General features: G+C 44.5%; 1 protein-coding gene across 1 annotated transcript in view; it reads right to left on the bottom strand.

Moving 5' to 3' along the window:
- The window catches only part of GNL2 (G protein nucleolar 2), a 23,140-nt gene extending 10,111 nt beyond the window's left edge, over positions 1–13,029 (bottom strand). Inside the window, exons 1-8 of the mRNA XM_008517883.2 lie at positions 12,769–13,029; positions 10,993–11,077; positions 9,698–9,792; positions 7,749–7,888; positions 4,741–4,925; positions 2,649–2,715; positions 1,612–1,770; positions 975–1,088 (exon numbers count right to left, since the gene is read on the bottom strand). Of these exons, the coding sequence (XP_008516105.2) occupies positions 975–1,088; positions 1,612–1,770; positions 2,649–2,715; positions 4,741–4,925; positions 7,749–7,888; positions 9,698–9,792; positions 10,993–11,077; positions 12,769–12,832 (909 nt within the window). The 5' untranslated portion in view covers positions 12,833–13,029. The remainder of the gene's footprint in view (positions 1–974; positions 1,089–1,611; positions 1,771–2,648; positions 2,716–4,740; positions 4,926–7,748; positions 7,889–9,697; positions 9,793–10,992; positions 11,078–12,768) is intronic.

Below are 13,029 nucleotides of genomic sequence, written 5' to 3'. Positions count from 1 at the left end.
CCGGATGGTGTGAAAGTTCCCACTCTACCAGAAGATTTGGTGATACGTTAGTGACAAATAAAATAGAGCTATCAACATCAGAGAGAACAGAAGATTCTACTAGAAAGGAATCATACTCATAGCATTGTGTGGATTAGCTGTGGCTGGTATTTTAGTCATAATAACGTAAACAGTGAATGAGTAACAATTTAGCCAAACGCAGTATAACACCATGGCAAGAACAGAGGGAGGGTAGCGTTCGTGGAGGGAGGATGGCTGTAGGAAACCTCATCCTCATTTTCCATGGTAGGACCTTGATAAATATCTAAAACTGATGGGGAAAAATCAACAAACAGAATCATGTGCATATATTAAAAATATGGAGGAAGTAACAGAAGTAAGTTACCAGTTGGAAGTGTTCACTTCTGGGAAGTGGAAAGGGCGGGCAGAGGACATGTATCTTTTGTTAGAAGCCAGGTAGAATTAATCAAAATACACAAATACAAAGTTGCAGGTACAGAACAGGAAGCTTTGAGAACATCTGCCAGGGCGATCTGGTTGCAGGTCTTCCCCGAAGAACTGACATCTTACCTGGGATCTGAAGCTGGAGTCTGGCAGGGCGCCTTCCAGGCAGAGGGGACAGAAACCGCACAGGCCCCGAGGGTGGAGGAAGCCTGGCAGGCCTGGAAAGCCCAGAGTGGGGAACACGGGGGAAGGGGTCCATCCTCAAGCAGAGGTTGGACCATCACATGCCCGGGATATGGCAGAGAGGGAAGCAACATCGGTTAGGGATGGGGGCAATGGTTGAGCTAAAAATATTTCAGAATCTCTCGAGATCCTGAGGCTTCGTGAGTTTCTACATCTCTAGCACACACATTTCTCATTACCAAGATGTGGGAAGCGAGGCTAGTAACTTTCTGACACCCTGGCAAGAGAAATTCTTACACAAACCCACAGCTACACAACCCCAGGAGACAGAGATCAGGACTCAGCACCTTTCCAAACTGCCGGAGAAGCTGAATAAATGCTCCTTTGCCAAAGGGGTTAGTGAGACTCGCGTGGAAAGCCAGGGTCGGATACTCCTGGGAGAGGACGGCAACCCAGCGTTTCTGCAGGGAGAAAAGAAAAGAGGCCGGTCAACTGCACCTTGTTTACTTCCAATACGGGAACAATCAGAGCGAGAATCACAGGACTGTGCCTCACATACACAGCTGTCTAAGGAAAAGGTTAAGCGTAATTCTCTGAAGTGTTTCTTTCAAGTATGATAGTTAATGCTTTGTCTCACAAAACAACAACCCCCAAAAGACTTCATTGCTACTAAATGCAATTAATGCAACATAATATGAAACAGGCCAGTGGCTGTGGCCTGTCTCCCTCCGAAGGGCACACATCACTCATCTTGTGGGCCCTGCAGGGGTCCCCTCACCAACCATCAGAGGATAAACGGTACCTCTGGCCACAGTCAGTGAAGCACACTTTTGTTTTCCATGAGAACGCGTCTATGACTACAACCTCAAGAGTGCAACACTCTAATGATGCCCCGAATCCTCGAAGCCACGATTTATGGAGAACTCAAAGCCCACACGAGCTGTGTGGCCTTGTGGTCTGCTTTGGATAAGCAGCTATACTTACTGTTGCCCAGGTTGGAACAAGGTCACATTTGTTAAGGACAAAAATGAGGTGTTTCCAGGGTTTTTCCTTTTTCAAGTAAGTCTCGATGTGAGGGGAACGGGTCCCCATTGGATCTCTAGCATCAAGAACCTGTACCACGACGTCTGATGAGTCTATCACCTGCAAATTCAAAGAGGCAGGAAGGTTTGCTACAACTGCAAGATGAAAGGGGTGGCACTTAAGGGAGGCTAGGAAATACAGTAACAATGGAGACAGCTTCAAAGCAGTCTTATGAGGAGGGCAGGCTGTAGCCAATCCCAACGCCCAGGGAGCAGAACTCAAAGTTTTTCCATCCTGTGGGTATCTGAAACTTGTCAAATTTCAAATAGGAAACTAGCTTAGACGAAATCCATCTTATTTCATAACTACTGCACGTTATTTAGCAGAATCATGTACTTCTCAGACTTCTAAAAGTTTCTACTCTTATAGGTTTTGCATATTTTACAAAGTTTACTTTCCTATTATGTCACTGTTTATGTGACTAGGCTTGAAGGTCTTTGCCACTGAGAATACTACTAGCGTGTGAAGCTGAACCTGACCCAGCTGAAGAGCACTGGACCAGGACTCAGGAAGCACAAGGACTCCTCCCCTAGCCCGCTGGGTGTGCTGGGTAAGCACAACCTTTCCAGACATGTGTTCTCCTCTATAAAATGAAAGGCCTGGACTCAAACTTCCCACGGAGCTCTAACCATGTATGATCAATCTAAACAGGAATGCCATTTTAGCAGGTAATCCAAACAAACACTGACAGAGAATAAATGAACGTACACATGGGAGCTGTGACTATTATATGAGCAATTACAAAATGTAGTTATCCGCGACAATGGTAGGACGTGCATGACTACATCGACCCCACTTCTTTGTGGGGGAAAGAGATGGAACGGGCAGCAGAGTGTGACTTTGTCTGACAGAGCTTCAACACATCAGAATCCACGTTCTCACTATAAGATGGCGAAAATCAAAGGAACCACTCAACGAGAGAGCATTCAAAGGCTTACCTTGTAGAGCTCACCCCATATTCTTCTGGATTGTCCCTTTTTATAGATCTCTTCCTGGGCTTCGTTTCTAAAAAGAAAGCACCCAAAGTGAGCAAGTGAAGCACTAGGAAGATTAAAAGGATGTTTTAGGGAAAAATCAACCCCATACCAAAGGAAAATACTATCAAAACTAGTTGCGGATGGACCAAAAAACAAACAATTTAAAAAGTGACTGTATCCAAATGTCCATTGACTGATCAAGGGAACAAAGTGTGGTGTACACATAATAGAGTATCATTCAGCAACGAAAAGGACTAAAGTACTGATATACCCCACAACAGGGACAACCTTGAAGACATTATGTAAGAGAACAAGCCAGACACAGAAGGACAAATACTGTATGACAGTACTTACAGGAAGTACTGCTCCTAAGAGGAGTCAAACGAGGGGCAGAGAGTAGAACGTGGTTGCCAGGGGTTGGCTGGGGCGGGCGAGGAGTTGGTGTTTAACCGGTACAGAGTTTCAGTTTGGAATGATGTGAAAATATTCTAGAGGTGGGTAGTGGTGATGGTTGCATAACCAGGTGAAGGTACTTGATGCCGCTTAATTGTGTGATTAAAAATGATTAAGATGGTAAATTTTATGTTACGTCTATTTTACCACAATAAAAAAATTATTAAAAAAAAAGCAACTGTAATCAGGCGATATGTCACAGAGAATTACAAAAAGGAACCGGCAGGACCTGAACCATAAGCTACATTCCATAGTTCCTGTGTAAAGAGAAATTTTTCTGATAAGCTTGAGAATTTGTTTATTTACAAGCCTCAATGACATTTACCCAATGTCTTTGAAACAAAAATAGTTTCGCCTTTTGGAAGAGGAAAAAATTTAAATCAGTAGAATACAAAGCCAGCTAGAAAGTCCAAATAATTCCACAAATAAATGAACTTGCTGCCTTTCTGCTCGGCCTCAAATGGCCTGACGTTCTGTCTGGGACGCCCAGAGCCTGAGACAGGCTGACGACAGCACCGCGGTGGCACTGCAGCGGCCAACAGACAACGCCTCTTTGTCAAGGAAGCATTTAAGGGACACTAGGGAGAGACGGGGGGCCCTCCAGTACTGCCTGGGGTAAACTAAACTGGTAAACCCTTTCTGGAGGGTAATGGGGCAGCTGCCTATCAAAAAGCATGCATACCCTCTGACACTTGACTTCCCCCACAGGAATTAGTCTTTGGAGATTAAGGATGAGAAACATTCAGCCACAATGATGTTTTACTCCAGCGCTGTGTATCATAGGGAAAAACTATAAAGAGGCTGAATAGCCAACAGTGGGACTGGCCACTACAAAATACTACTCTGACATTAAACATCACATCGTTGTTAACTACTGACGTGGAAATCTACTCTTGATAATTTAGGAAAATATATTAAAAGGCAAGTTAAAATACAGTCTTAACACATTATATTTGGAAATAAAAATCGAGTATAAGAATGATCTAGAAGAATATATCTATCAGGGACTGATTCTCAACCTTCTTTTGGGTATGGACCCTTATGAGAATATGATGAAAGTTATGGATCCTTTTTCTTCTCCGCAAAACAAAACAAAATAAAAACCTCATCACCTTTATGCAGGTACATAAATTTTCCACATATTATCTTCAGAGGCTCACAGAGACCTCACAGCCAGCCATGAACTCCCCAGCGGTCCAGAGACTTCCGGTTAAGGAAGCCCTGATAGTCATCAAGATAGTCACAATGCTTAACATAGGTAGTGGGATGAAGAGGTCTTGTTTTCTTTTTCTTGCATTTCCAATTTAACTTTTCCAATTATATTTTCTAATTTGTGTACGATAGAATACACCACTATTACGAAGAAGAAAATGTTCTTTCTTTCTATTTTGGGGACAAAGAAAGAGACCTATAGTAAACAAACCACCTTAAATTATTTTCAGTCTGGTCCCAGTTTCACTAATCTTGCTACTCTAAGGGAAGAGGGTAACTCTCCATCTATGAGTTAGATCCCCGAGCTTCTGAGGTAAAATAAGCACAAAGAAAAGGTTTTCTGGCAGAGGCGCAAATGACGGAACCTGCACGAACTTCAAAACCGTACCTCACACCGGTGTCTTCGGTCACCAAGTCACGGTCCTTGCCTTGGTCATAGCTCTCAGTGGACATTTCCGCATTTTCTAGCAGAGACTGCATATCGCTCGCCAATAAATTTGGTCGCTTCCTCTGTGACTTGGGGCCAAATGTAGTTTCAAAGCTTTCCGTATCAAGAATGTGAACTTTTGAGTTCTAAAGAGAAAAGAGAGGAATTACAGGTAAGACTAAGGACGGCACTGAGAGCGAGCAAAGGTTCATAACTACCCGAGGAAGGCTTTCTGCTTTCATTTCTCCAGAGCTCAGACCGTACCAAAGTCTACAACACAGATGCAGCTGGGTTTCAAATCAGAGACGCTGACGTACATAGCAAAAGCACTTGTTCTCTGACTCGGACGTTCTGTAAGCTTCCTTGGAGAAATGCGAAAGCAATCCAAAGAGTCAAAGTAAATATGAACAGTTGTGTTAAGACTTGCCAAAAACTCTGCTTTATTTCATTTATCATAAACTTTAGTCAAATGTAATTCAGCCTCCAGTGATGAAAACTGACTTATCTTTTCTGACCATTTTTTTTTGAGCTTTCAAACAAGTGCATAAAATTCGCCAGATTCACAGATTTTTGTCAAGGCCTCATGCTCAAATTTGTGTTTTTTTTTAAACCAACTGTAAATGCCAACTTTTTCTTGGAAGTTAATTTCTTTCATGGCTAAAAGGAACTGCTTGTTTTGTAAGATGCATTTTAGTTTCAGATAACATTCTCCCTAATTTAGGTAACGTTTTTATTAAATGCACATGGAAAGTCTTCAGATGAAAAACATCGAGCAAAAGTCCAAAATAATAGCTTAGATGTGATAAAAGGAACCTGATACTAACGAGAACTTGACGTGCCTGTAAAGGAGTTACGGGCACAGGAATTTTTGAAGCCGGATCAAAGCCTAAGTCTGAGCGAGGATCTATCACGTAACGGAATGTTAAGAGCGGCGGAGAAGCGCCTCAAAGAGGAGCAGCCTCTGGCCCTCAGTACAGCTCCTCTGTGAGCACCAGCTACTAAACACGGACGCAGCAATCCCCATGGCTTCAGAACGTTAACAGATCCCCCGTCCAACTCCCAAAGATCCTTAAGGCAGTATCATTTTCTCAGATTCTCTAACCCACCTTAGTTTAGTTTTACTCACTACCCTCCAACAGGGGTCACATTTTACATGGGAACTAGGTTCTCCAGTGTCACTGGGAAAATTATGATCAAACTGATCCTTAAAGGGGCTGGCCTCGTGGCCGGGTGGTTAAAGTTTCACACACTTCGCCTCGGCGGCCCAGGGTTCGCGAGTTCGAATCCCAGGTGCAGACCTATTCTGCTTGTCAGCCACACCGTGGAGGCGTCCCACACACAAAGTAGAGGAAAACTGGCACAGATGTTAGCTCAGGGCAAATCTTCCTCACCAAAAAAAAAAGAAAGATCCTTAAAAATCTGTTAAATAACCTATGAAGTACAGTATACATGGATTTGTGTATGTAAACCAATACATTAGTAAATAAAATGTGGTAATACGCAGTATATAATAAAGTGCACAGAGAGAATAAGTTACAGTATGTTTACTGTATTGCTACAGTAGTAGAGAATTATACTGTAGTATATTACATACTAATTACACAACACATAGAGCGGAATGTAAACAATTAAAAGCCTATCTGAGTTGACTCCACTGTGCAGCAATCTCAGAACGAGATTTTACAACAAGGCGTAGAGACGGGAGTAAATTCAAACAGGTGAGGTTTTTCAAGTCCTAAGCAGAAACTCCTCAGCTACTCCGAGTCCCCATCTGCCCTGAAATACAAGCCGAGGCTGGCGCTGCAGACCCTTCTCCCCGCCCATCAGACGGTGAGGCACTGAATTTTAGAAGCACTGAACAACTGGAACGGGCATTAAATCCATAATAGAACCTCTCTGTTCTTCTCATAAACAGGATTCAATCGTTTGTTAAAAGATGGCTTTAGGGAGAACAGACAAAGAGCACAAGGGAAATGAGCGACTTGTCTGTGGTTCATGAATTATGCTCATGTGTTTCCCTGAAAGAAAACAGTCATTCCACTAATAGGCGCCATTCTTCTCGTCCTTCATTGAACAAAGCATAATTGACAAAACCTGAGGCAATGACAGGCCTTGGTTTTTATTTTGTTCTGCAAGTAAACACTTCTCTTTGAACTGTTTAACCCATGGATGCATGTCGATGTTTTCTTCCCCTCCTTATACTGGAACCGGAGGTTATGTCCCAGCTACATTTCTGGGAATTATTATTCAACGCAAGTAAAAACGTGCAGGCAAAATCAGGCCATTTCTTGGGTTCTGTGTGAAATATTCCACTCGAGGCTGACTCAGTCCTTATTGGACTTCCAACCTGAGCCATTAACAGCGAATCTGACCAGCCGCCTTTCCTTCAGCTGAAAACAATCCCCAAGGATCTCATAGAGGCTGAAAGCACACAGCACCAAAGGTCTCCCTCCTACCACCCAATCCTAATTCTACATTTCCCCAAAATTTGATGGAATCACCACTTAAACAAGTTTGCCTACCAAAAAACAATGTTAGTAGCAGCTACGCTCTCTGGAGCTCTCATAGGTGGCATGCTATGCATTCACTGCATGCCAGGTGCCACACAGACGTCTCATCTCCACCCAATCACCCAAGGAGGGGGTTGTCTTGACTTCACAGTCACAGAAGTGAAAAGGTCAGGGAGAAACCTAACTAAGGCCACAGGAAGAGGCAGAGCAAAGACTAAGAGTCAGGTCTCCCTCCAAAGCCTGGGCTCTGATCCACCAGGCTCCCCCGCGTCCCCAACAGAACCCAGTCCAGACTAAAGGTGGGACCCAAACAACGGGGAGAGAGAAGTCTCAGAAAGCTCATCGGGATGTCATTACAGCCACCGTTCCCTACCGAAAACCAAAAGACAAATATGTCAGGGAGGGATCTGACGGAGTTTGCCAAAGAAATCCCAGGGCCAGGGGTGTCCTCCACCTTACATGAGGCCGGATCCGATCATGCAGAAGAGACATGGGTAACTTGCTCTGCTTCATGACAACTTTGTATGGATCCTTCAAAACTGCATCCATTTCCTCTTGAAATTTTTGTAATGATGACTGCTTAATCACGCGTGTGTTTCCTGTTTTACAAAAGAATGTTCCCATTTAATAACCAACTCTTTTTTGCTTCTGTATCCATTTTCCCAATGAAACAGCAAAAGGCAAGACTTTAAATTACCAAACACCTGATACATCCATTCCATGTAGCCATCTCCAAACTTAAAAGAGGAAAAAAAAACAAAAACAAAAAAACTGCCTCTCCTGCACTCATCCGCTCTGAGCTAATCCATCAGCCCAGACACACAAAGGGTTTCGATAGCTGTCCAAGCCCAATTTCCTGACTGGATGAAACTGAAAAATAAACATCACCGAAGAGAACTGAGATCCGACAAATGTCCTACCTCCTGACAGATCTGGCAAAGAAAACTGGGAGCCAATCACAGCTGATCGGTTAGCAAAACAGAGAATCCTGAAGCACAGAACCCCAGGGTCACAGTTACTGTTTTTAGGGCTATGAGGGGTTGAAGGGAATATTAAATTAACCGATAAACGCATGCAAGGGAACGAATTAAAGCTATGTAACACTACCTGGAGAACACCTTGTAAGTGAGAGATCCTGAAGAACACAGTCAACTAAACGGCAACTTGAGCACAAATGCAAAACTCAGGATGACAATGACTACGGCCATGGTGATGGTGATAGCAGTTAATGCTTATATGGTACTCACCATTAGCTAGGCATTATTTAAGCACTTTACATGGAGATATTCATTTAATTACCACAACAGGCCTATCAGATAGGCCCTATTTGTGTGTGTGTGTGTGTGTGTTTGAGGAAGATTCGCCCTGAGCTAACATCTGTGCCAGTCTTCCTCTATTTTGTATGTGGGTCTCAGCCACAGCATGGCTGATGAGTGGTGTAGGTCCATGTCTGTGATATGAACTCGCAAACCCAGGCCGCAGAAGCAGAGCATGCGGAACTTAACCACTAGGCCACAGGGCTGGGCCCAAGATAGGTACTATTTTTATCTTCATTTTAGAGGTGAGGAAACGGATGAACAGACTTAACTTGCTCGTGGTCACAGAAATGGCAGAACAAAGATTCAAACCCAGGAGGTCTGAATCTAGTCACAGTACCTAGCCACCATGCTAAATGCCTCTCTAAGGCGTTTTCTTTGACACTTTTCTGTGTTGCAGCTTCCTAGGGGGTATCCCATCAAAAGATGTAAGAGAGATTCAAAGGCAGTTGCCATCTGCCCCCAAGCACAGAGATCAAACACCAGGCACGCACTGGGGTCTGCCCGTCTGATGAGCCCGCACAACTAGCGGTGGCCAAGGGAAAGGCTGGAAGTCCAGACTGAAATGAAGGGGGAGTTTCCAAAGGAAGAGCCCTGACCCCCTGTGACTCTGGAGACAGTCCATCACTCCTGGGAAGGACCAATGAGAAAACTTTCACTGTCACTCAATTCAAATACAACTCCATTCAGAAAAAGTGTTTCAGAGGAACTTCAGGGAAATGCTAAGGCACAAGCTAAGGGCACAAACACACCTGCAGGGCACCTCTCAAACAGTGGTCTCTCCAGGCAACCAGAAATTAAGAGAGGACAGTTGGAAGGTCTGCGAATGCTAGTCATTAAGGATGCCTATCGGTTTAAGAGGGTTCTCTTACAGTTAATGATGATGAGCTCTTTTAAAAAGAGCTTATTTACGAAATCCACTACTTTTCTCAGCCCTTTTTCAACCACGGGTACTTATCTCATCCCTTCCTCATAGAATCCTTGACAGTTCCACTCACTCAAAAACCCCTGCCCTTTAGACACCTGAACGTTCTACCCTTTTCCACACAGCACACATTCTGTAGAGGAAAAGGAGTAGAGGACAATACTCACCAAACCATTTAATGTTTGGCTCCACTCTCGCCACTGTGCCAGAAGCCACTGTTGACTGATACTGCAGAGGCTTAATCACTTTACCACGACTGTTCCTAAATGGAGGAAATAACGGATCTGGGTTGATGACAGAAGAAAGGCAACAACTGCAAAGTCTGGTTTACAGAATACCCTTTCCATCAAAAGGACTTTTTTTTTTCCTTTTAAATGATCATGAAATACAGATTTCAGTAAACAAAAAGTACTTCTACATTTGAAACAGATTGCCCAAAAGCCATTTAACCTCTTGCAACAGCACACGTAATGATTTCTGCTGGATGAGTAACAAATAACACTGATGTTCAAAAATGTGTTTACTGTTCGCTTGCTTTAAAAAAAAAAAAAATCACATACTTGAGTTTTTTGGGTAACTATTTGAAGGCTGGTCTAAATGAATTTTAAGTAGAGGGTGGGTAAGGCTGGAACTCAAAACTCTAAAACAAACTGCAGGGTAGGTGACTAAGGCACATTAAGTTCATCGACATTCGTGTTTTAGACACATCTTTTAGAACGGATGGAGAATCTAATTACCAAACAAATTAAGGGCAGCCAGCAAAATGCCACGCTCAGCAAGTCCCTGTGGCAGAGGCTGCCTCAGCAGAACTCAGAGTGGGGTTGAGTTTCCAAGTGCCCCAATGTTATGATCTAAAGTCCGGCATTCAAAAACAAGTTTTCCGGCTGCTTTCAGGACTACAGTCCTACATGTTTTGTTAAAGAAAACCAGATTTCGGGGCTGGCCCTGTAGCTGAGTGGTTAAGTTCACGCGCTCCACTTCGGGGGCCCAGGGTTTTGCCGGTTCGAATCCTGGGCGCGGACATGGCACCGCTCATCAGGCCATGTTGAGGTGGCATCCCACATGCCACAACTAGAAGGACCCACAACTAGAAATATACAACTATGTACTGGGGGGCTTTGGGGAGAAAAAGGAACAATAAAATCTTAAAAAAAAAAAGAAAACCAGATTTCTATCTGACGGATACTTGAGATTTAATATGTCGTTGGTGGAGGCTGAGGCTGTGAGGAACAAGACCTCTAACTGTTGTACTGGGACACAATCACGATTTCACCACCCACTACTCATGTCTTTAACCAAAAATTCACAATTTATCATAACAACCCCTATATAAAATGATACTTGAAAATACACCACTCCTTTGTGGGGAAAGCAGGAGCGGGAATATCAAAAATTTAATAGGTCTCAGCTACAAGTCAAGGGCATGAAGGAAGAAGAGAGGATGCCAGTGCCCAGGGCTCACCTGCGCTCCTTCTGCCTGTACATATTCAGGCGCCGGATCGTGGCCCGGTCCCTCATGTTTTGGCCTCCTGCTCCCTGTACTCGATCTAGGAAACACAGACACAGACCGCACATCATTTGATAACCAACAAATCTAAGTATGGTCATTGCTTCAAACGCATCAACTAGTTCACTCAAAGTAGGCGAGCTGCCGCCTCAGTGCAAAATCTCTACTTCCTCCAACAAAACTATTACTACTAGAAGCTACATGGTATGACAAAGCTGATCTAACCTTTGATTCTCAACAGGACTGTGTTTGATAACGATAAGAACTAATATTTTTGAGCTCTAATTATGGCAATGTGCTATCCACATTATAGGTATCGTCTCATGTAAGCCATACAATAATCCTATCAAGAGGGATACATTATCCCCATTCTGCAGGCTAAGAAACTGAGGCACAGTGGCCAGACATCTTGCCCTAAGTCACAAATGGCAGAGCCAGAATGCTAACAAAAGCATTCGATCACCACCTGTGCTCTTAACCACAAAGACATCTACCTCTGGGTCTCACTTTAACAAATTCTGAGGGCCTGCTACATGCAGGGCACCACAGAAACTACAGTTTTGGTACCTAAGTGTTTCTGATGTACCAGTTTCTTAATTTCCGAATGTTTGACTTTAGTTTAGTCAATAACAAGACAGGCAGTAATTCTGGCCTTACATCTCAGAGAGAAAGAGAAGGACAAATAAATGCAGTAAAACTAGCCTAGGTTCTCCTTTGGGGATCCCTTCAAATCACCTGTCTACTCTTAAAGTGATGCAGCAGAAAACAGGCTGAAATCACAGGACCAGCGGCTCTACTCGCACTAACTGTGCCACCTGTGACAAGCCACTTCCCCTATTTTGGCTCAGTCTCTTCACCTATAACATCATGATCTCTAAGGAGCTTTTCAGGTCTAACATTCTAAGATTCCAGTCTACACAAATCAAATAGTTTATCAGCAATCCAGGGTAAACATTCAACGTGAATTAAAGTCACAAAAAACTTAAACCATATTTAAAAACAAAATTTTATTAACTAAACCCGAATGGAAGGGACTCCCCCAAAGGCTATCTTGTTCCTCCTGTAGGTGGAACCCCGACAAAACTCATAAACATCTCCAAAAACATCTTTATTGAAATGATCGTGTTTATTTATCTGTAGGGTTTTCTATACACTTGAACTGAAGGGATGACTCCAAGAGCCAAACTTACAATCCCTTTCTCACTTAAACAGTCAAAGCTAAGGTGGGAGCAAGTGTGGTCAAGTGTAGAAGGCCAGGTGGGTCGGCCTACACCACTTTTAATCTGACTTTATCTAATTTACTTCTAGCAATCCTTGAGCTGGAGAGCTGGAATCACACAAGACTGAAATATATTGGGGGAGGGGCTTCGACACGACCCACACAGGAACATAAGAAGAGGTCAAGTTTAACTGCCCCTTCCAGCTCAGAGCTTCCCAGTCTCTGCATCTCACAAGCGAAGACGCCCCATGCCGGCCAGGCCTGAGTGTTCACTCTCCCCGACTTTAGACCCGGTGCCTGGCACCCGGCCCTGACTGGCGAGCAACATGTCAGCACTCCTTAGTGCCCCGAATGAAGCAACCAGCTTCTCCCTTCTCACCCCCAATAGCCACTCGGCTTGAGGTCACTCCAAGCAATGCCACCCGGGTGTCCCTCCTCCCCCTGGGTCTCCCCGGAGCCCTCCCCCCAAGCTTTCTCGAAGCTCCACCCTCCGCGAGCCCCGCCGCCTGTACCGGGGTTTGTGCTGGCCTTAGACGGGTTGATGGTGCTCCGTCCTTTGTAGTTGGGCTTCACCATCTTGCCGACGCGACGGGGACCGGAGCTCTAGGTCCGGCCTACGTAAAGGGAAAGAGCTCGTAACGCCCCAGGCCCGGCCGAGGGGACCCGCTCGAACCACACCGGACCACGTGTGCAGAGCTACGTCACTTCCGCTCGCGCCCCAGCCTTCCCCTGCGCGACTTCCTGCGCACGCGCGCGGCGCGCCGCCACACTCC

The sequence above is a fragment of the Equus przewalskii genome, chromosome 2 (genome assembly GCF_037783145.1).
Source record: "Equus przewalskii isolate Varuska chromosome 2, EquPr2, whole genome shotgun sequence".
Classification (NCBI taxonomy): domain Eukaryota; kingdom Metazoa; phylum Chordata; class Mammalia; order Perissodactyla; family Equidae; genus Equus; species Equus przewalskii.
This window is presented reverse-complemented; position numbering and strand designations above follow the sequence as displayed.